The 27,018-nt window shown below is 41.8% G+C and overlaps 1 protein-coding gene and 1 non-coding gene across 2 annotated transcripts in view; both read right to left on the bottom strand.

Annotated features, from left to right (window-relative positions):
- LOC126210023 (serine/arginine repetitive matrix protein 1-like) overlaps positions 1-27,018 on the bottom strand; it is a 264,901-nt gene that overhangs the window by 123,647 nt on the left and 114,236 nt on the right. Inside the window, exons 5-7 of the mRNA XM_049939127.1 lie at positions 21,569-21,707; positions 14,055-14,264; positions 9,505-9,748 (exon numbers count right to left, since the gene is read on the bottom strand). Of these exons, the coding sequence (XP_049795084.1) occupies positions 9,505-9,748; positions 14,055-14,264; positions 21,569-21,707 (593 nt within the window). The remainder of the gene's footprint in view (positions 1-9,504; positions 9,749-14,054; positions 14,265-21,568; positions 21,708-27,018) is intronic.
- Positions 8,222-8,296, bottom strand: Trnas-uga (transfer RNA serine (anticodon UGA)). Its single transcript has one exon. It is a non-coding gene; the product is annotated as a tRNA-Ser (tRNA).

Below are 27,018 nucleotides of genomic sequence, written 5' to 3'. Positions count from 1 at the left end.
TTCGCTGTTTGAGAGCTTTTCAGTGTCACCCACTGAGTTTTTCATGAGTCAGGGCTTTCAGAGCAGCCACAGTAGGCCAGGCTTCAGAATGAACAAGCTGATTCGAAACTAGTCACCAAACATATGTACCACAACTGTGACGGATTGTTAATAACTGCTTCGTGAAACACTAACAACGTTGCTGCTACTGTTTCAATGAAACATTGAAATGTACAAAATTGCAAAGTATTACCACAGAGAATCTGTATACCTTTTTGGAGAGACCCTCTATGGAGGTGAAGGAAATGATGGCCTTCTCTTGTAATTATTTTAAATTAAGAGGTGATTTCTACTCACAACAAGTGGGCTTAGCCTAGGGCCCGCCACTTGCCTATTGCATAGCAAATATTTTTGTGATGAACTTTGAGCAAGAGTTTATGACCAAAAGACCCTCAACATGCTACAAGATTAATTTTATGGAATAGATATGCTGGAGAAGAAATAAAAAATTTGAGGTTTGCCAACGAAACTGTAATTCTATCAGAGACAGCAAAGGATCGGGAATAGCAGTTGAATGGATTGGAGAGTGTCTTGAAAGGAGGATATTAGATGAACATCAACAAGAGCAAAATGAGGATAATGGAACGTAGTCAAATTAAATCAGATGATTCTGAGGCTATTAGATTAGGAAATGAGAGACTGAAAGCAGTAAATGAGTTTTTCTATTTGGGAAGCAAAATAACCGATGATGGCCGAAGTAGAGAGGATATAAAATGGAGACTGGCATTGGCAAGGAAAGCGTTTCTGAAGAAGAGAAATTTGCTAAGATCGAGTATAGATTTAAGTGTCAGGAAGTCGTTTCTGAAAGTATTTCCATGGCGTGTAGCTGTGAATGGAAACATAGATGACAAACAGTTTGGACAAGAAGAGAACAGAAGCTTTCGAAATGTGGTGCTACATAAGACTGCTGAAGATTGGATGGGTAGATCATGTTTCTAATGAGGAGGTACTGAGTAGAATTGGGGAGAAGAGGAATTTGTGGCACAGCTTGACTAGAAGAAGGGATCTGTTGGTATGACACATTCTGAGGCATCAAGGGATTACCAGTTTAGTATTGGAGGGAAGCTTGGAGGGTAAAAACTGCAGAGGGAGACCAAGAGATGAATACACTAAGCAGATTCAGAAGGATGTAGGTTGTGGTAGTTACTCAGAGACAAAGAAGCTTGCACAGGATAGAGTAGTATGGAGAGCTGCATCAAACCAGTCTCTGGACTGAAGACCTCAACAGCAACAATAAATATGCTGATTAGGTTCTCATATTATATGATGATAATAACAGTGGAAGTCAACAGTTTCTGTGGATCTAAATAGTTTGAATCAAAAGATACAATTTACTAGGCAGTGTGCTGGGAATGTCACTTTACCATTTTTGGTAAAAATGAAAATATTGCCTTGAATTGTGATTGTAAAAAATGAAAATATTGTCTTGGATATTTACTAAAAGCCAATCATGACAGGTCTTGTTATACACAGTCAGTCATGTCACCCAATGAAATATAAATCCACTGCATTGTGAACCGTATTAAATTGTATATATGAAGTGTTCCTTACTAGGGAAGCTCAAATGGCTGAATATCTGGTCATAAAGTATTTTTTTTTTTTTGGTCATCAGTCTACTGACTGGTTTGATGCGGCCCGCCACGAATTCCTTTCCTGTGCTAACCTCTTCATCTCAGAGTAGCACTTGCAACCTACGTCCTCAATTATTTGCTTGACGTATTCCAATCTCTGTCTTCCTCTACAGTTTTTGCCCTCTACAGCTCCCTCTAGTACCATGGAAGTCATTCCCTCATGTCTTAGCAGATGTCGTATCATCCTGTCCCTTCTCCTTATCAGTGTTTCCCACATATTCCTTTCCTCTCCAATTCTGCATAGAACCTCCTCATTCCTTACCTTATCAGTCCACCTAATTTTCAACATTCGTCTATAGCACCACATCTCAAATGCTTCGATTCTCTTCTGTTCCGGTTTTCCCACAGTCCATGTTTCACTACCATACAATGCTGTACCCCAGACGTACATCCTCAGAAATTTCTTCCTCAAATTAAGGCCGGTATTTGATATTAGTAGACTTCTCTTGGCCAGAAATGCCTTTTTTGCCATAGCGAGTCTGCTTTTGATGTCCTCCTTGCTCCATCCGTTATTGGTTATTTTATTGCCCAGGTAGCAGAATTCCTTAACTTCAATGACTTCGTGACCATCAATCCTGATGTTAAGTTTCTCGCTGTTCTCATTTCTACTACTTCTCATTACCTTCGTCTTTCTCCGATTTACTCTCAAACCATACTGTGTACTCATTAGACTGTTCATTCCGTTCAGCAGATCATTTAATTCTTCTTCACTTTCACTCAGGATAGCAATGTCATCAGCGAATCGTATCATTGATATCCTTTCACCTTGTATTTTAATTCCACTCCTGAACCTTTCTTTTATTTCCATCATTGCTTCCTCGATGTACAGATTGAAGGGTAGGGGCGAAAGGCTACAGCCTTGTCTTACACCCTTCTTAATACGAGCACTTCGTTCTTGATCGTCCACTCTTATTATTCCCTCTTGGTTGTTGTACATATTGTATATGACCCGTCTCTCCCTATAGCTTACCCCTACTTTTTTCAGAATCTCGAACAGCTTGCACCATTTTATATTGTCGAACGCTTTTTCCAGGTTGACAAATCCTATGAAAGTGTCTTGATTTTTCTTTAGCCTTGCTTCCATTATTAGCCGTAACATCAGAATTGCCTCTCTCGTCCCTTTACTTTTCCTAAAGCCAAACTGATCGTCACCTAGCGCATTCTCAATTTTCTTTTCCATTCTTCTGTATATTATTCTTGTAAGCAGCTTCGATGCATGAGCTGTTAAGCTGATTGTGCCATAATTCTCGCACTTGTCAGCTCTTGCCGTCTTCGGAATTGTGTGGATGATGCTTTTCCAAAAGTCAGATGGTATGTCGCCAGACTCATATATTCTACACACCAATGTGAATAGTCGTTTTGTTGCCACTTCCCCCAATGATTTTAGAAATTCTGATGGAATGTTATCTATCCCTTCTGCCTTATTTGACCGTAAGTCCTCCAAAGCTGTTTTAAATTCTGATTCTAATACTGGATCCCCTATCTCTTCTAAATCCACTCCTGTTTCTTCTTCTATCACATCAGACAAATCTTCACCCTCATAGAGGCTTCCAATGTATTCTTTCCACCTATCTGCTCTCTCCCCTGCATTTAACAGTGGAATTCCCGTTGCACTCTTAATGTTACCACCGTTGCTTTTAATGTCACCAAAGGTTGTTTTGACTTTCCTGTATGCTGAGTCTGTCCTTCCGACAATCATATCTTTTTCGATGTCTTCACATTTTTCCTGCAGCCATTTCGTCTTAGCTTCCCTGCATTTCCTATTTATTTCATTCCTCAGCGACTTGTATTTCTGTATTTCTGATTTTCCCGGAACATGTTTGTACTTCCTCCTTTCATCAATCAACTGAAGTATTTCTTCTGTTACCCATGGTTTCTTCGCAGCTACCTTCTTTGTACCTAAGTTTTCCTTCTGTGATGGTCCTTTTTAGAGATGTCCATTCCTCTTCAACTGTACTACCTACTGCGCTATTCCTTATTGCTGTATCTATAGCGTTAGAGAACTTCAAACGTATCTCGTCATTCCTTAGTACTTCCGTATCCCACTTCTTTGCGTATTGATTCTTCCTGACTAATGTCTTGAACTTCAGCCTACTCTTCATCACTACTATATTGTGATCTGAGTCTATATCTGCTCCTGGGTACACCTTACAATCCAGTATATGATTTCGGAATCTCTGTCTGACCATGATGTAATCTAATTGAAATCTTCCCGTATCGCCCGGCCTTTTCCAAGTATACCTCCTCCTCTTGTGATTCTTGAACAGGGTATTCGCTGTTACTAGCTGAAACTTGTTACAGAACTCAATTAGTCCTTCTCCTCTTTCATTCCTTGTCCCAAGCCCATATTCTCTTGTAACCTCTTCTTCTACTCCTTCCCCTACAACTGCATTCCAGTCGACCATGACTATTAGATTTTCGTCCTCCTTTACATACTGCATTACCCTTTGAATATCCTCATACACTTTCTCTATCTGTTCATCTTCAGCTTGCGACGTCGGCATGTATACCTGAACTATCGTTGTCGGTGTTGGTCTGCTGTCGATTCTGATTAGAACAACCCGGTCACTGAACTGTTCACAGTAACACACCCTCTGCCCTACCTTCCTATTCATAACAAATCCTACACCTGTTATACCATTTTCTGCTGCTGTTGATATTACCCGATACTCATCTGACCAGAAATCCTTGTCTTCCTTCCACTTCACTTCACTGACACCTACTATATCTAGATTGAGCCTTTGTATTTCCCTTTTCAGATTTTCTAGTTTCCCTACCACGTTCAAGCTTCTGACATTCCACGCCCCAACTTGTAGAACGTTATCCTTTCGTTGATTATTCAGTCTTTTTCTCATGGTAACCTCCCCCTTGGCAGTCCCCTCTCGGAGATCCGAATGGAGGACTATTCCGGAATCTTTTGCCAATGGAGAGATCATCATGACACTTCTGCAATTACAGGCCACATGTCCTGTGGATACACGTTACGTGTCATGCAGTGGTTTCCATTGCCTTCTGCATCCTCATGTCGTTGATCATTGCTGATTCTTCCACCTTTAGGGGCAATTTCCCAACCCTAGGACAAGAGAGTGCCCTGGACCTCTATCCGCTCCTCCGCCCTCTTTGACAAGGCCGTTGGCAAAATGAGGCTGACTTCTTATGCCGGAAGTCTTCGGCAGCCAATGCTGATTATTTATCAAAATTTAGGCAGTGGCGGGGATCGAACTCGGGACCAAAGACGTTTTGATTATGAATCAAAGACGCTACCCCTAGACCACGGGTATGGATCATAAAGTATATAACCTATCAAAATGGTTACAATCCAGAATTTATTAATGCAGTTAATAGAAGCATATTAAAAAAGAAAAATCTTTCCCAAAGTGGATCAGAGGGAGATTTTATAATGCTTAGACCAGCTAAGCAGACAAAAGGACACTATTTTTTGTAGAATACCATACCTGGATGCAACATCTGAAAAAATAGGTAGATATATGAGACCAGAAAACATTATTCCAGAGTAGTTTACTTTTTTTGGATCTCGCTAGAAAACTCTGGCACATGGAAAAAGCAGTGATAAATAAATGAAGCATATGTATACAGCAATACATGAAATGATTGCCCTACGAAATATATGGTGCAAACTGGTACATCATTTAAAATAAGATTTCACAAACACCTTAACTGAAATTATCCCCAGTCTGCATTAACAGCACACTTACGTATAGAAGAGGAACATAGCATGACAAGCCCTTTAAAATGTTTTAAAGAAAAGAAAAAAGTCATATTTTGAATGTATTACTGGAAGCAGAAATTTTTAGATATAAAGAAAGAAAATGCATACTTCACATTGAATAACCAATAAGAAAGTAAAATGCCGGTGCTCCCCGGAAACGTTGCCCAATGGGACAGCGGCCAAACCTTCCACCACCGGAAACCAATGCATTGTAGTTTCTGGACACGAAAAAGTAAAGTAAAAGTAAGTGAATAACCAATTAGAATTAAAGCACTGCATTCTGGCTAATTTTGATTCTTTATACAATTAGGTATTAGTACATAATAAAATTCTGTATTAGTCTCCCTTGTAAAGGTAGCAACCCAGGACTCCTAGTCATGAGTACACAATGTAACACTGTCCACTTTGATAGCATCCATTAGCCAGCGAGCTAATCTCTCTCAGTCGTTCATGTGGGCCATTTTTACTTTGTCCAACACTAGGTTGCCCTGCTGTTGTGCCGATAAGACACAGCAATCTGATATGTTCCACTCAATAATTTGCACAGTGCCATGACTAATTATGTCAGCAGTGACAATTTCGATAGTCCGTCTAGGCCTTTTTAAAAAAAGTATTTTTAGTGTCCTCTCACTACAAAATATTTTTCTTTCTTTTGTTTTCTTTATTAGATGCAGGCAAATTTTTGCAAGTTTCACCTATCAGCAAATTGTCATAATTGAACGGAATATGTCTTCATTACCCTTCATTCACCATAGTATTGACAATATTCAGTGAACAGTACATTTTGACTAGGAGCAATGGTTACGCCTACAACCTCTTAATGTTGTGTGTATATTTTAGACAGTCTTTTATTAATTTTAATTTTAACAAGTGGTGACACTGTACATTGCTGTTTACCATGTAGGTTGCACCAGATGATGCAGCTTTAGGCCATGGCACCAACTCCGTTCCAATAAACAACAATTTTACCAGTTGTTAACAGAGCTCTTCGTAACGCCATACCTTTCAACAGATGCAGATGCCCAGAATATGAAACAGTTTTTCATAGAATACAGCATCTTCAGCAGCTGGCGTGGAAGCACTTTACCAGTGTTACAAAATTACATGCTAAAACCACACAACTTGCACTGCACTGTAGTGCATTTCTGTCTGCTACAGTATCAAATAGCTTACTTCATACTTCAGCAGGATAATGCAAGACCTTATGCTGCAGTTCACACCACAGATGCCTTTATGAGTGTACAGATTCGTGACTGGCCTGTCTGGTCCTGTGGTTTGTCATCCAGAGAGTATACCTGCGATGCAATAGGAGGAAACATACTTCTGTACCACACTCCACCCAGCAACTTTCATGAACTAACATAGCAAATGTCTCAGATACAGCAAGAAATTCCTCTAGATCACATTCAGAGGCAGTTTATTTCCAAGCCATGTGAATAACAGAGTACTTTTTTTTGGCATTCTGTTGGAACTTCAACAATCATGCATCCTCTTTGGTTTGAGGCTGGCACAGTACTTAACAGTAGAATATCTTTGGCTTCCCTCTGACAACCATGCCTCCATCCTTGCTACCCTCCCTGTTTACCTTTCCCCGTTGCTTCATAACCTGTGTTGTGAGTAACTGAATCCACTTTCCCTTCTTCCCTTTTTTCCCCTCTCTCCTCCCTGATGAAGGAACAAAGTTCTGAAAGCTAGGAATGTAAATTTTCTGTTCCGTTTTGTGAATCTATCGGCTGTACTGAGCTGAGGTAAGTACTGGCCAGCCCCTCTATCTCTTTGTTAGTATTTAAACCTAGTGTTAACTGTTTTCTGTTAAATGTGTCTGTGCACCACCCACTAATCCTCTATAAGAGAGTGGTTCCTTTCCTTTATTTTACATATTTTTCAATCCAGAAATTTCCATTATTGGTATAATAACACTATTATTGCATTTTCTTATCCATCATAGTCATTATTTTCAAAAATTTCTAAAATTTTCAATAATTCTACTGGTTTGTACACAATTTGTATTTAGTGATACATATAGACTCCAACAAACTTCTTAGAATGTAGAAAGCAGTGGTATATGATATGTCAAAGCCATCTTGAAATGTTATGTCAAAAATTTGTGTGCGACATTTCATGTATTCAATAGCCACGAGAATAAATGTGTTTTTGTACTGACTTTTCATACTTTTTTTCCTACATTTTCCACCCTGATAGACAACTCTACAAATAATTTAACTTTGAAAATCCTAGGTTCAAATGAAAATATGGACCTTAATTAAGTTTTTGAGACACCTGTGATCCACCTCAATCATTTTCAAAATCAGTCAGCTTAAAATTTTTTAGTAATGGATTTATGTAATAAGAAATATTGTAGACTGAAATGAAAAATCATATAATTTGGTGGAATGCATGGAGGAAATCCTAGATGCAAGACCTTTTAGGCTTTGTATTTGCACTGAAATGGTTATTGCCTCCCCATTGTGTACCTAATAATCAAGAGGTAAGTATACGCTGTGTAATGTGCCGCTACTGTTTAACTGAAGTTTGTAACATGGTTCAAAAATCAAAATATTGGACTTTATTTTCAATCACAGTACTATTTCTAGTGTAACATTACGAAGTTGACTATAGTAGAAGAAATATTCTGACCTTTTATTCTTCAAATGTAAATAAAAGAAATTCTAACCACAAAAGGGTTAAAAAAACAGTAACAGTGCAAATTGCAATTTATTTTTGTTGTACTGAAGGTAACCAGTTTAAGCTATAAGAACTACCATCTGACAATTATTTTTGGCCATAGTGGGTACGAAACTTCCTGGCAGATTAAAACTGTGTGCCGGACCGAGACTCGAACTCGGGACCTTTGCCTTTCACGGGCAAGTGCTCTACCAACTGAGCTACCCAAGCACAACTCACACCCCGTCCTCACAGCTTTACTTCTGCCAGTACCTCGTGTCCTACCTTTCAAACTTTACAGAAGCTCTCCTGCGAACCTTGCACAACTAGCACTCCTGAAAGAAAGGATATTGCGGAGACATGGCTTAGCTACAGCCTGGGGGATGTTTCTCATTCTGGAAATAGTGGGTATGTTTGTGAACTGTGACTGTGTGGGATAATTACTTATTTGTAATTTCTGCTACCATTCACTTTTATTTTTATTTGTTTTATGTTTAATCTAACATAATACAATGCATTTTGAACACATTCTGTTCATCATCAGGCATTTATACATACATATATATTGAGAAATGTTACTTAAAAATGAATGTCTTAAACTAAATTAACCTAGAACTTTTTGTCAACTTTTTGTTACTGTAGTGGCTGGTGTGACATCACATAACCAACAACAAGAAAAACCAGCAGAAGATATGACTGACATTGACTTCAGGCCATCCATTGACCACCCTCCCTACCAAATGTCACACCAGCCAATACAGTAACAGACAGTGGACAAAATGTTCTAGGTTAATTTGATTTAAGAAAATTTATTTTTAAGTAACATTTCTCTGTATGTATGTATGTATGTATGTAAAATGCTTGATAATGAACAGAACATGTTCGAAATTCATTGTATCATGTTAGATTAAACATAAAACAAATAAAAGTAAAAGTGGCTGGTAGCAGAAATTACAAACAAATAATTATCAGACAATATTTCTGACAGCATGAGGAGCCCTTGCCTGGAACTGAGAGGTAATATCATAAGATACCAATCACCAACTCAGCTGGAACTTACGGTGCTACTGCAGTCTGTAATCTTGCTCAAATTATGTTTATTATATATCCAAAACTGGTTACCTCCAACAATGCAAAAATAAATGTGATTTAGATTGTGACTTTTTCATTTTTATTTGAATAAAAAGAGTGTGTCCATGGTCTTGATGACAGACATAAGTTTGAATGGAATGAAAGTTTTATCATTTAATTCCCACTAAGTGATGAGCTTCTACACAATATTTGACCAATATGAAACTGTGCTGCACAGCATAATACTTTCCACTTCCATCAGTGCAGTTAATGAAACCACTCCTCCATTCCATTCCAACTGTGAGCTACTTTTCCAAGTAGGTACAGGTACGAGGCAGTATGCAAAGTGCACAGCTGTTAACAGCTTACGTGTTACGGCCAGCGGGTGACCTCTCAGTGTCTTGGAAGCAGCGTGCCGGCCAGGTCTGCCCCGGGAGGTCGCCTTTGCAGCAGATGTCCGCTGCCGGGGTGGGCTGCCCCTCCGCGAAGGGGACAGCGATTGTGGGGGTGGTGGGCGTGGTACTGGAGGTGGTGGCTGAGGTGACACTTGTACTGGGGACTGCTCTGGGGGCAGTTCTCGCAGGGGTGACACGTCCACTGGCTTGAGTGGTGGCTGCAACACACAGAATCCTGCTCAACTACTTGCACCTTATGATCGTCATACTGGACATTCTTCAGCAGCTCATCCATGTGAACTATCAGATGTGAAATTCTATATAGTGAACTGCACTTAAGTATAGGGTGTATCAATAATGAGCTCACTGATAAAATATTAATCACCCCTTAAAAGGGCACACTAGTCATTTTGTAGCATGGTACACAGCATAGAACTGGTACCAGCTAGTCAGGCTGTAACAAAACAGGTGTATCCTTTCCAGCTGTTATGTATTTCTTTCCCCCTAAATTATTATATTTTCTTGCAAATTCTGAGGCACCTTTGATGATATTTTTATGACATGTGCCCAATTCATTCTGAGAACATCCCCCAGGCTATAACAAAGGCATGTCTCCACAAAATCCTTTCTTTCAGGAGTGCTAGTCTTGCAAGTTTCACAAGAGAACTTCTATAAAGTTTGGAAGGTAGGAGACAATGTACTGGCAGAAGTAAGGGTGTGAGGATAGGTCACAAGTCGTGTTAGGGTAGCTCAGTCAGTAGAGCACTTGCTCGTGAAAGACAACGGTCCAGAGTTCGAGTCTCAGTCCGTCACTGAGTTTTAATCTGCCAGTAAGTTTCAATGCAAGAGAGGTTACCATTAAAAGCTGACCACAGAAGTGAAAATAATACACCACAGGATTACCTTCAATGCTAATTAACTAGGAAATGGCACAATCTATCCAACAGTTATTTCTCATCGCAACCTACCCTGCAACAGCCTTACAAGATTTTCAGACTATTTCTGACCATCCTGCATGTGGTGTATTTTGCCAGCACAGAAACGAATGCAAGGTGCGAGGTAATAGATATCGAGAATAGTATTGCAAATGCTTGTCAATTTCCTGCAGAATATATACAGTAAGACACAAAGCATATAAAATATTTCTGCAACACTAAATTTCCTGTTATCATTTCCAGGAACAGATCCGTAAGAGTGTTTAAAATATTATAGGCTGTATGAAGGAAGGAATTATTCTGGATATGTGAATGTCTATTGATGAAGTATCACAATCTTGTGCTGATATAATAGTTCCCTACTTCAGACATAAGGTTTATACACTGATTAGCCAAAAACATTATGACCACTGCTCACCACAAGACTGAATGCTCTCTGGTGGCATTGCAATCATATGAAACAGTAAAGAATGTATAAAAGTGGAGCCAAGACGAATGGGAAATCATTCTACTTGTGACACAGGCCACTAATGGGGACATCTACTGATATTAGAAACTTTGACAAAAGGCAGATTGTTATGGTTTAGCTCCTAGGAATACGAGGGGTACCCAAAAAAGACCGGAATAACATTGCTGTGGGTGGAGCTTTTGCAGTATGCATTTCTGCCGCTAGGGGTGTATAGCGCAACTCATTGCCAGTTGAGTGCCGCCTGTGCTGTTGACCTGGTTTGTTCTGTTCATCTGCAGTGACTGTTTTTGCTAGTGCTGGTTTGTTCTTGTTCTGTTTTTTATGATGGCAAATGTAAGTGAACAAAGTGCAGCTGTGAAATTTTTGTTTTCAACTCGTAAAAATGCTGCTGAAATTGTTTTAATGGTGAAACAGCTTATCACGACGACACTGTCAGAAAAACTCAAGTGTCTGAGTGATTTGGTCAATTTAAAAATGGTGACATGTCGATTGATGACAAACCTCATTCTGGACATCTATCAACTGCACGAATTGATGAAAATATTGAAAACATTCAAGAGCTTGTTCTCACAGGCCACTGACAGGAAATTGATCAACTGTCAGAGATTAGGGTCATTGCAAATTTTGGCGATATACATCTCAGTAAATTAGCTTACCACACCTAATTTCATTCTCTGCTTTCGTATGGCATCATATTCGGAGGTAACTCATCATTGAGTAAAAGAGTGTTCATTGCACAAAAGCATGTAATCAGAATAATTGCTGGAGCTCATCCAAGATCATGCTGTAGACACTTACTTAAAGAGCTAGAGATCTTCACTGAAGCCTCACAATATATACGAGGGCTATCCACAAAGTACATTACGTTCTGGAATTAAAAATAAATAAAGTACTGGAAAACTTTTTATTATATACAGATGAAAGCCACACTTAAATACTACTTTTCTACATAGTTGCCATTTAAATTAAGGCACTTATCGTAGAGATGGACGAGCTTGGAAATTCCTTCATCGTAAAATTCGGCCACCTGCGCCTTCAACCACGTGGTTACCTCTTCTTGAAGCTGTGCGTCGTCATCAAAACGCTGCATAGCCAACCACTTCTTCATTGCTGGGAATAAGTGGAAGTCGTTTGGTGCCAGGTCAGGACTGTACGGCGGATGAGGAAACAACTCCCACTTAAAAGATTCGAGAACTTCACGAGTGGCATTTGCCATGTGGGCCCGGGCGTTGTCGTGAATCGGCAAGATCTTTGAGCCCAACTTTCCCCTGTGCTTGTTTTGTATTGCTCTTCTGAGGTTGTGCAGAGTTTGGCAATACCTTTGAGAGTTTATTGTAGTGCCTCTTTCCAGGAAATCCACAAAAATCACATCTTTTCTGTCCCAAAAGAGGTAACCACATGGTTAAAGGCGCAGGCAGCCAAATTTTACGATGAAGGAATTTCCAAGCTCGTCCATCGCTACGATAAGTGCCTTAATTTAAATGGCAACTATGTAGAAAAGTAGTATTTAAGTGTGGCTTTCATCTGTATAAAATAAAAAAAAATTCCAATACTTTATTTATTTTTAATTCCAAAACGTAATGTACTTTGTGGATAGCCCTCGTATATTCACTTATGAAATTTGTTATTAACAATCTGAACGAATTCAAAAGTAATAGCAGTGTACATGGCTACAACACTAGGAGAAAGGATGATCTTCACTACCCAAGGTTAAATCTAACTTTGGCTCAGAAGGGGGTAAATTATGCTGCCACAAAAGTCTTTGGTCACTTACCTAATAGCATCAAAAGTCTGACAGATAGCCATAAAGCATTTAAAAGAAAATTAAAAGAATTTCTTAAGGCAACTCCTTCTACTCATTAGATGAATTTTTGGATATTGTAAGTGGGTAATTTCCCCAACCCCCACAAAAAAAGTGTCATGTAATATTTTGTGTAATGTAATATCTTGTATAGACACATTTTATTAACCTGACATGTTCCACATCATTACGAAGTGTATTATTCATTATCTATGGAACAAGTACTAATCTAATCTAATCTAATTAGTGGGTTATCTTGGAGATCGAGCTTGTGACAGACAGAAGACTGGTTCTTCCACCAGGTGAATGCACCTGCACACACAGCCATGTCTGTTAGACCGTTTCGGCTAAAAATGGCATGGTTTCACTGCCCTGCACACCTTAGTCGCCCAACCTGGCTCCATGGAACTTTTTCTTATTTCCGTGCATGGAAAGGGACATGAAAGTACACTGATATGACAACTTTGAAGTAGTCAAGAAAAAACGAGAGAGAATCTGTCAGACATTTATAAAGATGACTACAAAAATATTTCAAACAGTGGAAGCACTGGTGGGACAAATGTATTAGTTGTAGTGGAGAGTATTTTGAAGAGGATAAGGTTGTTTTGTAAACAATTTGAAAATATATAGCTATTAAAAAAATAATTCAGCTTTTTTTGGGGGGGTACCCCCTTATAAGCATGTCAAAAACAGTGAAGTTGGTCGGCTGTTAACATGCTATTGTTCTGAGCATCTATGGAAAGCAGTTGGAGAACCATGCAACAAGGTGACAAAGTGTCAGATGTCCACATCTCATCACAGAACGAGGAAGTAGGTAACCGAGCAAGGTGACACGGAGGTCAACACACTGGATTCCAGTTCAATAGGATGATGACTGAAATCTACATCTGACCATGGAGACTTACGTTTTCTGTGATGTCCCTAAATTATTCCCTTGATTGCTGTGTGAAGCAGGATAGGTATCACATCCAATGACATTTATCTGGTTCCACATACGTCCAGATACCTATCGAGGACGTTTCGAATCTGTGCTACACAAAACTGATGTTGTACTGCATTCCATAGGTGGACCTGCATGCTATTAAAAAGGTGATCACAATGTTTGGGTCATCATTGTACGTGGAAACAAAGTAAACAATCCACAAACAGACCTACCGGAACTTCACACTCGGCTACACGAAGATGAGGGATACCTGCACAGACGAGAAGTTCTATGTTCCAGCACCAGAGCTCTCCATCCAGTTAGCACAGAAATTTCTGACACAACTTCAGTACTTTAAACGGAATGACAGAGGACCTTTCGCGCGGCCAGTACTCACTGTCGGAGATGGCAGGTGTTGGGAGCTGCGAGCCTCTGCCTGCTTCTGCACCGCAGAGGTCTGCCTGAGGGTGGGGTCAGTGGCTGCAGTGGCGGCGGCCCGCGCGTCACCGTGTCGCACCTCGAAGAGGCGCACGTTGTGTCCGGGGGGCGGGCCCGGTGGCGGAGACTCTCCCGGCTGTGGCAGTGACACCGTGGGGCCCCACTGCACCTGCAGCACAATCCACCCTCACAGTGGCAAACTCGGGGTAGCCGAAACACCGCAGGGGAAACACTTTTTCTGATTTGGAACATATTACAGTAATAGTAGCAGCAGTAGTAGTAGTAATAGAACAGTAATAGTTTTATAGGAATGCATTATGCCTGTTGTTTCAGACATGTCTGATAGGATACCACGCATTCATACAAATGATTCACTTCTAAGGGTAATGAATCCACAATCTCGAGTGCAGATGCACATTTACATTTGACCTCCAATGGAAATCTAAAATTAGCAAGCGTAGAGGGCATCGAAGGGGACAGTGAATAGGTAGCAGTAGTTGGGAGGTTGGGTCAGCCACGGAGCATGCTGAGACAGTCTGCAAATTTGTGATAAACACTGCATCTGGGAGGTGCAGTGGTTAACACGACTGCCTAGTAAGCAGAAGACTCTGGGTTCGAGTGCTTGTCCGACACAGATATCACTTATTGCCACTGATTCCACATAAAGTCCTGATGCAGCTCATATCAATAATTCCTTCCCTCCCCTTTCCTCTCCTTTCCTCTCCTTTCTCCCCCTCTACCTTCAATTTACATAGCAGTAGTTACATTCACTTCCAGTCCACTTCTGTACAGGCATTGGACATGTCATGGCAGTCCAATTTGAGAATGAAGTAGATTACTCATATATACAAAAATGTATGTATTTACAGGCAAGGGTGGCCATGCCTGGGGGCAAGTGGGGCTGCACACCCCAGCTGCTTTTATTTCAAGAAAATGATTTAAAAGTCAGTATTATGTAGGTTTCTTACAGGGTCACAGCTGGAACTTTTTTATGGCTACTTATAAGATGCCATCCATCTTCCAAACTATTAAAAATACTTCATACCCTTAGGTCTAGGCCCTGCTCCTCCCTCACCTCCTAAAAACTATCATATGGGTGCCCTTGTTTACATGTGTACTTTGATAAGGATGGTGTGTGCAGTCAGCCATAGCCCTATAGTAGGAATAATATCTGCTTCAAGTAATTCAAGAAAAGGATGAAAAATTTGAATCAGGATGGCTACATGAAGATCTACATCCATCCAAATACAGGATCAATCTGTTTAAAATAGTGCCACCTTTAATGTCGTATTCCTAATATACAATAGTGTTTTGCAAAGAAGTTATTTAATAAATGTAAAAAGCTAGTGCTACACTTTTGATTCATTTCTCACTATCAGTCACTATGCAAACTGTCAGCTGAAAGCAGACCAATAGTGATGAAGTTTGCTTATCATTTTATCTACTAAAATTTCACACCTGCTTGTCTGAAAAAATGAGTCAGTGTTCGTCCACAACGAATGAGGATGTGATGTCAGAGAGGATGGCCTCAGTGGCCACAGACAGTGGTCATGTGTGTGTGAGTTGTGCTTGTGTTAATGTTGACTAGTTTAGAAGAAGGCATTTTGGCCAAAAGCTCACACGTTTAGCTGTGCCTGTCAGTGACTCGACATCTTCTCTGTATTCATAATACGAGGTGGAATCCAAAATTTTCGGGGTTGGTGCTGCCATCTGGAAAGTAGGAGTAGTAGATCTTTGCACCACCAGGTGGCGAGAGCTGCCTGTCTGATGAATCAGTGTGCAGAGTGGCATTCAGCTGGGAGGAAGTGTCGCGTGTTCACAGTGATTTCCGTAATACTCTATTTCTTGGCGTGTGGCAATTTTATGATGGATCTACAAACAGAACAGTGCATGTGTATCAAATTCTGTGTGAATCTCAGGAAAAGTGCTACAGAGACCCATGCAATGATTCGACAAGTGTTTGGGGGACAGAGCATGAGCCGTATGCGTGTGTTTAAGTGGCTCTCCAAGGCCCAAAAAAGCGAGACAGCTGAAGAGCAAAGTGAAGAGCACGATCATCGTTTTCTTTGATACTGAGGGAACTGTGCAAAGAATTCATCCCACACAACCAAACAGTGAATTCTGCATACTACTGTGACGTTTTGCGATGGCTCCGTGAAAATGTGTGGCGAAGATGGCCCAAACTTTGGTGTCAAGGGAACTGGCTGCTGCATTACATCAATGCACACTGTCACACATCCTTGCTCACCAGGACCTTTTTGGCAAAAAACAACATGGCGGTTGTACCCCACCGACCGTACTCGCCAGATTTGGCGCCTTACAATTTCGCACTATTCCCAAAACAGAAACTCAAGTTGAAAGGTCGTCGGTTCGACACTCTAGAGAGGATTCAACAAGAATCGCTGGCGGTGGTAAACACCCTCAAAGAACAGGACTTCCAGGAAATGTTTGACCAGTGGCAGAAGCATTGGCACCAGTGTGTACATGCAGATGGGAACTACTTCGAGGGTGACGGTGACCATTAGTCCAAAGGTAAGGTTTTCAACCAGTCCCAAAAATTTTGGATAGAATATTGTATTCTCATTATTCTCAGTTTTTCCAAACAACTCCTTATTGTTTCTAAATTTCCAAATTCAACTTTCTTTCTTCCCCAAATTATCTAACTGTTTCGCTATGTTTATGGTGAGGCACTCTGAGGCATAAAGGTGCCTGTTTTCATTGACTACATTGTTATGGTATTAATTGGTTAAGGATTTTTTTCTGTATGTCTTCTTTGTTAGGTGGAGTGCAGTTTCCGTTCCTCTGGCACCATTTACATTAACTGTTTTATTCTGAGAATTTAGCTGGATTATTTCTCCCAAGTGTTTAAATCCTGCAACTTACTTTATTTTCCATATTCTGATTCCATGTGTTTTGATGCACCTTTAGTATTGGTCATATAAATGGTATTTTAAAACAAAATTTGCAATCCAGTTTTTTTCTGCTGCCTCTTGGAGAATGTTTATACATTTCTTTTCATCTGGTAGGCTCTCGTTAAGATTTCTAAATCATTAGCAACAGCTAAGCAATCAATTTCGAGGTTCTCTCTTTTTCTTACATGTTTCACTTTATTCATGGCCCCTTCATCTATTCTCTTTCTCCATTCTCATACTACTTCCTTCAAAATGCAATTGCATAGTAATGGAGACACTCCATCCCCCTGTCTCTTATAGCTCATCAAAAAATTTTACTATGGAAGCTGCATAAGTAAGTTTGCTTAATGATTGTCAGTTCCAAATCCTTCTTGGTCATTGAATAGTGTTATCTCTACTGACAGAACCATAGGCTTTTTTAAAATCAGTAACCCAGACAAAAGAGCAGGAACACAATGAACAAAAGACAGGTTTTGAATCGTAACACACAAGGTCCAGAGGCACAAATGTGTTCCTATATGACTGCAATTTGTGTAAGGAAAATGCAAAGTCCCCAAGTTGCATACCAGGTAGGGGGAAGGAGAAAAGAAATCACCCAGAACTTTCAGAGTTTCACCATAAACAAGTTGGGTGGGGTAACATCTGATATTTTCCTTTAATGTTGCACACGGGCCAAGCAAAACCGTGGGGAGGGCCTAAGATCATTATTCAGAGTGAAGAGCCAGGGCCGCCTTTAAAGTGCAGTGTAGGTGCGCTACCAATCCATTACCTGCAGGATGGTAGCTTCTAATACAGATATGGCCATACCTGCACAAACAAAATATATCTGCAGATACTTGGCTTTCAGACTATTTGTTCCTATCTGCAGTAACAGTGTGAGGGATGCTGCACGATCAAAGCCCGAGCAATAGAACAATCAGAAATGTTCCGTGACCACGATAGCTTCAGATCACCGTGAAAACCTGTCGATAACCGTTATGATGTAACAGAAACCCTGAGAAACAGCAAGAGGTCCTACAGTATCCAACTGGACATGAGCAAAATGTCCTGAAGCGGCAGAGAAAGAGGAAAAAGAACAGGTACATGGCAGGATATTTTTGTTGCTTGCCAAGCTTCAACAGCATCTTGCCCTTTTGTGACAACAATGCTGCAAATCAGGCCAGACTATCAACAAGCAATTTTCTGGTAGTTTTGATTCCTGGATAAGCTAGGTCATGGTAAATATTTTTTGACTCTAGTTTCATCATAAGTCACAAATCAGTGAAAAAAATATTGCAAATTGTGAATAAACATCGCCAGAAAAGTGTTGAAATGTTGTGCCTGATGCACTTTTGGTCAACTGTGAGCAATCATGGCACCCACCTTGCACACAGCTTCTTCACAGCCAATTCCCCATGCACGATTTTACGCACTCACTCAGTTGATATGCCTACAGCTTCAGCAGTGTCATGAATTTTTATTTGGTGATCTTGCATTACCACACCACGGATTCTGCCTTTGTGGTGACCTCAATTGGAGAGCTGAAGCACACTTTGTCCTCGATGCTCATCCAAGCATGTTTAAATTCATTAATCCGAAAGTAAATGGTCTTCAATGATGGTGCAGAGTCCACATCAGCTTAACCCAATTCTGTTTTGATTTGCGCAGCAGTTCAACCCTTCAAATGAAAATTTTTAATAAGAGCACGAGACTCAGTTTCCTCCTTTTCCAATTGCAGTTGACACACTGACCAGTTCAGATGGCTGTCAACAATGAAATGTGTATGGTATTTTACAATCCTTGGAATAATAAACCTTACCAACAATGAAGACACAACAAAAATGTTCCATTCTTGCATAGAAATTTACCAGACTTATCAAACCATCTTCATATATCACTAGGACTGTGAGACAAAGGAACGCACCAATCAGTGTGGACATGCAGATTCACCATCACTGAAAAGGCAGTGATCCAAATATCATCAGGGAAGATGATGGTGACCATTTCGTGGGATTACCACTGTGTGTTGGTAACAGATTATGCACATAAAGGGCAAACCACCACAGGAGCATACCACTGAAAAGGCATTGACCTGACTATCATCAGGGAACACGATGCTGACCATTTTGTGGGACTGCCATTGTGTGTTAGAAACAGATTGTGCTCATAAAGAGCAAACCACCACAGGAGCATACCATACTACCAAAATCTCCAGATGAAGCCTGTCAAAACAAAACATCACAGGAAACTGTCCAGAGATGTTTCTGCTCCACGACAGCATAACAGCTCATTCTGCATAGGATGCAGTCACATATGCTGCTCCTTTGGGCTGCCATAGTTTAGGTCACACCACATATTTTATTGGCATGGCGCCCAGTGACTTTCTCCTTGTACCTCAGATGAAGAAGCTGTTGTGTGGCAGGCATTTCCAGGTTGATGATTTCCAGGATATTCAAAGTGGAATGTAATATAAACATACAAAATGTAGGCTTCTACAACCGAGATCTCCAGCAAGGTATCCACTGCAGAGCAAAATGTGTCGCATTGAAGGGTGAATATGTGGAGCAGAATTAACACAATACACTGAATTTCATGGCCACAGCTTGATTTTTTCGAGGTGATAATGAAAATGTTCTCGAAGATAGTCACCTACAATGGAATAAACATCAGGAGATTTCTCCCAAAGATGTACAACACAACAAAAGATTATGACTTTATGAAGACCACTACAGAGCTGCTCAGCAACAGAAGAGTCTATATTAGCTTTCAAAACACCAAAAGTCGGTGGCAAAAGACAAAAACCAATCCTCCCCAAGGTAGCGTTCTTGCTCCCGTGACATTTAACTTGTACAACACCGACCAACCAAGTAACAAGGCTTCCAGTCCATTAATTAAGTGATTTGGTCCTCTTCACCAGCCAAAAGACATTTGAAGGAATCATCTGCTCTTGAGGATCCAGGAGTCTACTATGAAGTCAGCACCCCGAAGCAAAATCCTAGCAAGATAGCAGTCAGTGCTTTTCACCTCCACTAAAAACATATCAGCTACAAGTTAAAAGTCTAATGGCTGAGAACTCCTCTCAATTGCAGCTCTACCCCTAAAAACCTTGAAGTTATCCTTAACAGGAGTCAGGCATTCAAGGAGTGTCAGAATAAAAGTCACAACACAAAACAATATGTCACTCAAGGGTGCAAGTTGGGGAGCAAGCCCACATATGCTTCAGTCACCAGGGTCAGCATTGTGTTACTTGGCAGGGACTATGCTTGCCCTGTATGGTGCCCATCTTGTCACTTGAAACAGGTTGACATTGCCTCTCACCAAATTTACTGACAAATGACAGGATGCTTGGTATCAACTCCAAGCAAGAAGATTCAAGATCTGGCCAGAATAGCATCACCCAACACCATACATATAGCAACAGCCAAATACAAAAGGAACAAAGTCAACACTGATGATAGACACCCACTTAACAAGTTTGCCCTAGATGGACAGCCTGCAGGAAAAGCTTTCTCTCACGTAACACTCCCTTAATGAAGTCAGAGACTGCAGAGGGACTCCAATGCTGTCAGGACAGAGCTAAATGTGATTGGATGCCACCACAAGAGGAGATACTCTGGCATGTCAAAAAGGGGAACCCATGATAACTGAGATGTGTACTGTGTATCTAGTGCCAAGCAGACAATGAGTCATTTCCTTCACTGTTCCATTTACACCACCTTCTCAGGCATTGTGACACAAGAGGATCTTGTGTCAGCAAGCCCAACACAGAGCACATACCTGAAGTGCTACAATTCACCTAAACTCCATCCAAATGGTTGTCACTGACACATTAAGAAGAAGAAAATTAAAATTTTATGATTACCCTTGCGCAGCACACTTTTTGAACACACAATATAATAGTTAAATGAAAATGAGGCAGATGGAAAGAAAACAAGCAACTGTTTACTATTTCAAAAGTAATCATCACAATTGTTGACACATTTACGCCACCGTGAGACAAGATGGTCACTGACTTTGTGGAAAAATATTTGCAGTTGCCAATGGAACTATACTGAACCCAGGTGTGTAGCTCTTCACCAGAAGGAAATCGACAGCTGTGGAAGTTTTTCCAACCGGGCTCCAAAAATGTGGAATCACACGGGGAGAGATTTGGGACTGTACGGAGGATGTGTACGAGCTTCCCAGCAGAAGTTCTGCAGCACATTTGAAACGACCTTCGCAACGTGTGGGCGGTGCCGCACAGCAGATGTTTCACTGTGAAGTCCTTATATATCCTCCACACAGTCCCAATCTCTCCCTATGTGATTTCCATATTTTTGTAGCCCTAAAGAAATATTTGCTTCAGATGAAGAGGTACAATCATGCCTGGGTACAATCACGGTTCTGTAGGCAACTGCAGACTTTTTTCCACGATGGCAGTGACTGTCCTGTTTACCGTGGAATAAATATATTAACACTTACAGTGATAGTTTTGAAACAATAAACAGTTAACCTACTTTTTTCTATGTAACTCGTTTTAATTTGAATGCCCTATATACGAATGGAAGCACGATATTACAAACCGATAGGTTGCTGGAGTTACCTGGAGCTGCCTGCGGATGGTGAGTGCAGGCAGCCTCTGGAGCTGGAGCCTGGAGTGGCGCAACTCTGCCTGCTCCTCGTCCTTCTGGCTCCTCACGTCGAAGATGGCGGCATTCGCCGGTGGCTCACCCTGGTAGTATCTGCCAGACAACGAGCACCTGCTGTGAGCTGGAGTCAGACTGTACATCACGCAACACTACGGCTCAGTGCATCATCGGTTTCACTCATTAGACATGAGCACCTTCAGATATTAATTACTCCGAAGACGACACATTAAACTTAGGCTGTTCCAAAGCTGCCCCGTGGAGCACAGGTGCTGGGAAGTGCATATCAGTTTGCCAGCGGTCAGATGCAGCTAGTATAGGCACACCTACAGCAGACATTCTGCACATGGTGCAAACCAAGCGGCCAACCCAGCCTGAGGGAGTGAGCTCGGGGCAGTACAGTCACATACCATCAAGTGGGGTGAAGTTCACTCGTTTTTGACTTTAAACTTGGGAACTATTTCTGAAAGCAATAAAATTAAAACATTGGTTTTCCATTCACATCACAGACACTCAGCTATAATAGTGAAATTTTTGTTGTTTATTAGCTTTCACTCTAACGGATCATAAAATTAAAAAAAAACTGTGTTCTGATAATTGTGAAATGTTTGATTCTAGGGTGACTTTTAATTATTCTGAAACTTATAACTGAGAAATAAATGTGGCATAGTCATTAAATTTTAGTACTAATCTCATAGTAACACACAAAGTAATGTTAAGGGCAAAAAAATGTGATCACAAACTTGCTTTACGAAACCCCAAAGAAATACACACCATTGTTCTTTAGAACTAAAACCTTGCTCATCATCTTGAATTTTATCATGATGACTTAGAATATTGTTTATCACGGTTCCTTTGGGAATTTTATAGCTAGCGAGGTTTGTAAATGCTTATTTTTCCATTTAAAATATGTGTGAGCGACAGTTCTAAAACATCCTGGCTATACTGATATTTTTTCAGTTCACCCAATTCACTTTTGCACACATGCGGCCTTTTCACACTGACAACTCCTACCGTCCCAACTATACGATGCAACAAACAGAACTGGGTTCCACCTGACAAATTCAAAAGTTAACATAAACACAATTGCAACAATCATTTCGTCACTCCACCACTAGACAATTATACGCTATTGTTGCTGCATCTACTGTGTCACATTGTTGGTGTATTCACAAGATTATTTTCTCGCCACATCCACAGATGTTTATTCATAACAGCAGCCCTCGAGAAAAGATGGGCAGCTTCACCTAAAATTTTTCTAAGTTTCATTTATTTGTCTATAAGTATGTAGGAGTAATATACTAACTTTTCTTATTACATTAGTTGTTCTCATGGAGGGTTAACACATAACATACATAAGACCTAGATACAAGAATTGTTTATGCCAATGACATGAATAAAGTTTCAGCTCATCAAAAAAAGTTTTCAAAAAATCAGTTCTTCTGAAAACGATTGGTATTCTCGTGGTTTGAAATACCATACATTCTGCCACAGCCACGAATTAAGAACTTTCTAACAGTAAATATATTATATGAAATTTCCTGGCAGATTAAAACTATGTGCCGGACCGAGACTCGAAATCGGGACCTTTGCCTTTCGCGGGCAAGTGCTCTACCAACTTTTTTTTTTTTAACTGAAAAAAAATTAAACTTTTCACTGGAGGGAAGACTTTTTTTTTTTAATAAAGAAAGAAAATTACCTCTTCCACTTCAGGCGTTGGCCCCTATCACCCATACTGCCCCCAAAAACCTATCTAGCCTATAAACAAAAACAAAGCTAGTGCCACCGCCACTTTCATCCTAAAGCTAACTAGGACGGCCGTTCGCCGCCACTTCAGGTTCCGCCAACGAACAAAAATTAAAGATGCCTCTGAACTTTGTATAAAAAATAAAATAAAAGGAGAAAGGAAAGGTATAATACTTTATTAAATTTTATTTGTTGTTCATTTTGTTCGTTTTTTTTTGTTCTTGTGTATATATTTGGATTCGAACGCAGGTCTGCGAACAGTCACAGTTAACCAAGCCTGGAAAACTAAAACAGAATGAAGACGCCATCGAAGATATGAAACATAAATAGCATGAAAAGAAAGCTACCACGTCGTAGTGAGGCTTCCCAGCGTCTGCGCCCACTGATAAGATTGTTCAATATATGGTCATTTGCAGTTCGTTCTGACCTCATCTGCCACTGCCTGGAACATTCCAGCTACACGGCGGGCTGTGAAAGGCACTCCATAGGTAGTTTGCGAAGCACTGTCGATATCTGGTACGCCCGGAAATAGCATGATGTCTTTCTTGCAAATAGAGCCAGAAGTCAAGGAAATCCTTGTGTCCGTCACGACAGAGGTAATGGACTGCATGTCCACGTATCCAGGTGACAGAGTTGGTTCGAGTATTGGGGTAAAATATCTCATCCGGAAACAATAACGTGCGTGCAGATATATGGTCCGGCCTAACTCGCAAGAGATAAGCCAGCATCTGCCGCACTAGGTGCCAAACCGGTTCCGCCTCTCCACAGCTGAGGCGGTGCTCGTCAGAATCTACTGTATTACAACCCACACAATTGGGAGATTCTGCCATGTTAATATTGTAGAGACGTTCTTGCGTCACGAGCTTCCCATTAACGACGACGTACCATTGAGAAACAACATCGGAATCAAGCATGGCATCGTGTACAGTCTTCCACACCACGCGCCACCGTACGTCAGGATATTTTAATTCGACCACATTAAGGGGGCGGCGTTGCAGCATGTCATGATATAGGCGTCGAGTTGTGGCCATTTGTGGTGTCGTGAGCGCGACACTGCAATAACTTTGTTCTAAATAGAAACGTCCTATATAAAAGAGGGGCGCTGGGATGTCCCGTAGTGGCACCGGCGCTCTTAGTGAAGCAGGGCGTAGCGCCGTCAGAAGCAGACTCGTGAGGCTCGTAGGACAACGGCGCAGCAGACATAAATGGGCGCTAACATAGAGGGCAATGGCCCTATCATGGACGTTAACTAGGCCGAGACCACCTTTTTCCTTGGGGAGGGTAAGAGATACGTATCTGATCTTCAGTAACATACCAGCGGTGACGAAGTATCCCAGCGCTGCCATAATGCTACGAGCCAAGGGCTTCGGAATGGGTAGCGTTTGGGCGACATGCGGTATGCGGGACGCAAGGTATACATTGGCATAATACGCCCGCTGAACGATGTTGAGGGATCGCAAGCGCTGATTTGCAATTCCGGCCCTAATTTGGTTAAGAAGGCGTCGATAATTGAGCGTCGTCGCGCGTCGCATGTCGTTCATGAAATCTAAGCCCAAGCAGCGTACAGTATCACTGAAGCGTAAGGGGGCAATGTGTTCCTGCGGTAGCCCAATCCCGATGCTCAAGGCGACGGACTTGTCAACGTTGATTTGGCTACCAGAAGCTGTACCGTAGGTTGCAATCCAGTCCAAAGCCGCGGCCATATCGTCAGCTCCTCGTACGACGATCATCAAATCATCCGCATATGCGGTGCAGCGATAGATGGAGCCGCCGAACTGTATCCCAGTGAGCCTGTCTCGGAGACCACACAACAAGGGTTCTAAGGCCAATGCAAATAACAATGTTGATAATGGACATCCCTGTCGTACTGATCGGCGGATCGGCATGGGTGCCGTCAGTCTTCCATTAACAAGCACTCGAGAAGTTGCACCATGTAGTAGGTGTGTCAACACTGTGATAAACGGGTCGGGGTATTCCATGCGCCGTAGAACGGCCGTGAGGAAAGTGTGGCCCACACGGTCAAAAGCCTGGCTAAAGTCGATAGACGCGAGGGCTGCCGGCAAACGTCTCACCCGTGCAAGGGAGATGAGATCTCTGTAACGACATAACGCAGTTCTGATGTTGTTGGGTCCCCCTAAGGACGTCTGATCGCCGGACAAGACGTGCAATAGTGTGCCGCGAATACGTTCCGATAGCAGCCTCGAAAAGATCTTGAAGTCGCTGTTCAATAACGTTAAGGGACGATAGTCGCGGACATGATTCCGTCCCTTCGGCTTATGGATGGGGACAATCAGACCTTCCAAGAATGGTGCAGGCAATGTTATACCCGGGGACATCAATTCCTGGCAAATTTCAATCAAACACTGTAGCAACAGTTGTTTAAAGGCTCGATAGAACTCTAATGGTAACCCATCGATTCCTGGTGATTTATGGGGCGCACCTTTACCAATGGCGTCGAGCACTTCCTCTTCTGTCACTTCTCCCAGTAAAGTCGGTACCATGTATGGTGGAACTGTACCGTGGACATGTGCTGAAACGGTGTCTACCGTCGCCATATCAGGGAGCACTGCTGAATAAAGTTGAGCGTAATGCCCATAGAAGGCTTCTGCTATATCTGCTTGTTCTGCCACATGTCGACCGTCGTCGGTTATCACGTCGGTTACCAGTGCCCTACGGCGCCTCCTGCGTTCTATGAGCACGTGGTGCATAGATGGCCTTTCTGATTGTATCATGTCTGGAGCACGCGACCGTATAACAGCGCCTTGTAAATGATGGCGTGCTAAGGAGACGAGCTGCGCTTTCGCGCGATTGACTGTGATCTGCCTGTCAGGTGAGGGCTCCATAGCAAGACATTCCCGTAGGACGGTGTAATAAAAGTTTTCCGTGCTCCTCCTCCATGCCGCTGCTTCCCGGCCGTAAGCCATGAAGATGCGTCTAAGAGCAGGCTTCGCACATTCAATCCACCAACTGAGGGTCGATCGGTAACGACCACGACGCCGTAAGGACGCGTTCCACGACTCTTCGACAGCACCTTTACATGCCGGCTCTTCCAGATGGGCGACGTTCAGTTTCCAGGGGGGCCTACTGCGCCACACACGTGCAGGTTGGAGGGCAATGGTGCAAATATAGGCTGTGTGGTCTGTGAATGCAGTGGGCCAGAGCTCTGCTCCTCTCGTCGCCGTCGAAAGGGTGCTTGTGACGTAAATCCTGTCCAACCGACTTGATGAATGGCTTGTATAATGGGTGTAACCAGGAGCTGGGCCATGGATGTGGCGCCACGTGTCAATCAGGTGGAGGTCACGCACTAGCATTTCCAATTCCGCACACGGGACGTGATGTGGCTGCTGGTCAGATGGAGATAATGTACAGTTAAAATCTCCTCCGATCACCATATCGTCTATGTGGCCCATAAATAGACGCGTAATATCTTCCGAAAAAAAGCGGGCCCGATCTCTCCGTCTCCCTGATCCTGAAGGGGCATATACATTGATGAGTCGTACACCGTTGACAGTTACTGCCATGGCTCTTGCACTCGGTAAGTACAGTACGTCCGTAGCCGCCAAACCGTCCCGTAGCAGAACAGCCACACCACAATCGGTAGAAGAGGCGTGGGAGATGTGGGCGGTATATCCGTAGAAGTCAGGGAAACTAGCGACACATA

The sequence above is a fragment of the Schistocerca nitens genome, chromosome 10, assembly GCF_023898315.1.
Source record: "Schistocerca nitens isolate TAMUIC-IGC-003100 chromosome 10, iqSchNite1.1, whole genome shotgun sequence".
Classification (NCBI taxonomy): Eukaryota; Metazoa; Arthropoda; class Insecta; order Orthoptera; family Acrididae; genus Schistocerca; species Schistocerca nitens.
This window is presented reverse-complemented; position numbering and strand designations above follow the sequence as displayed.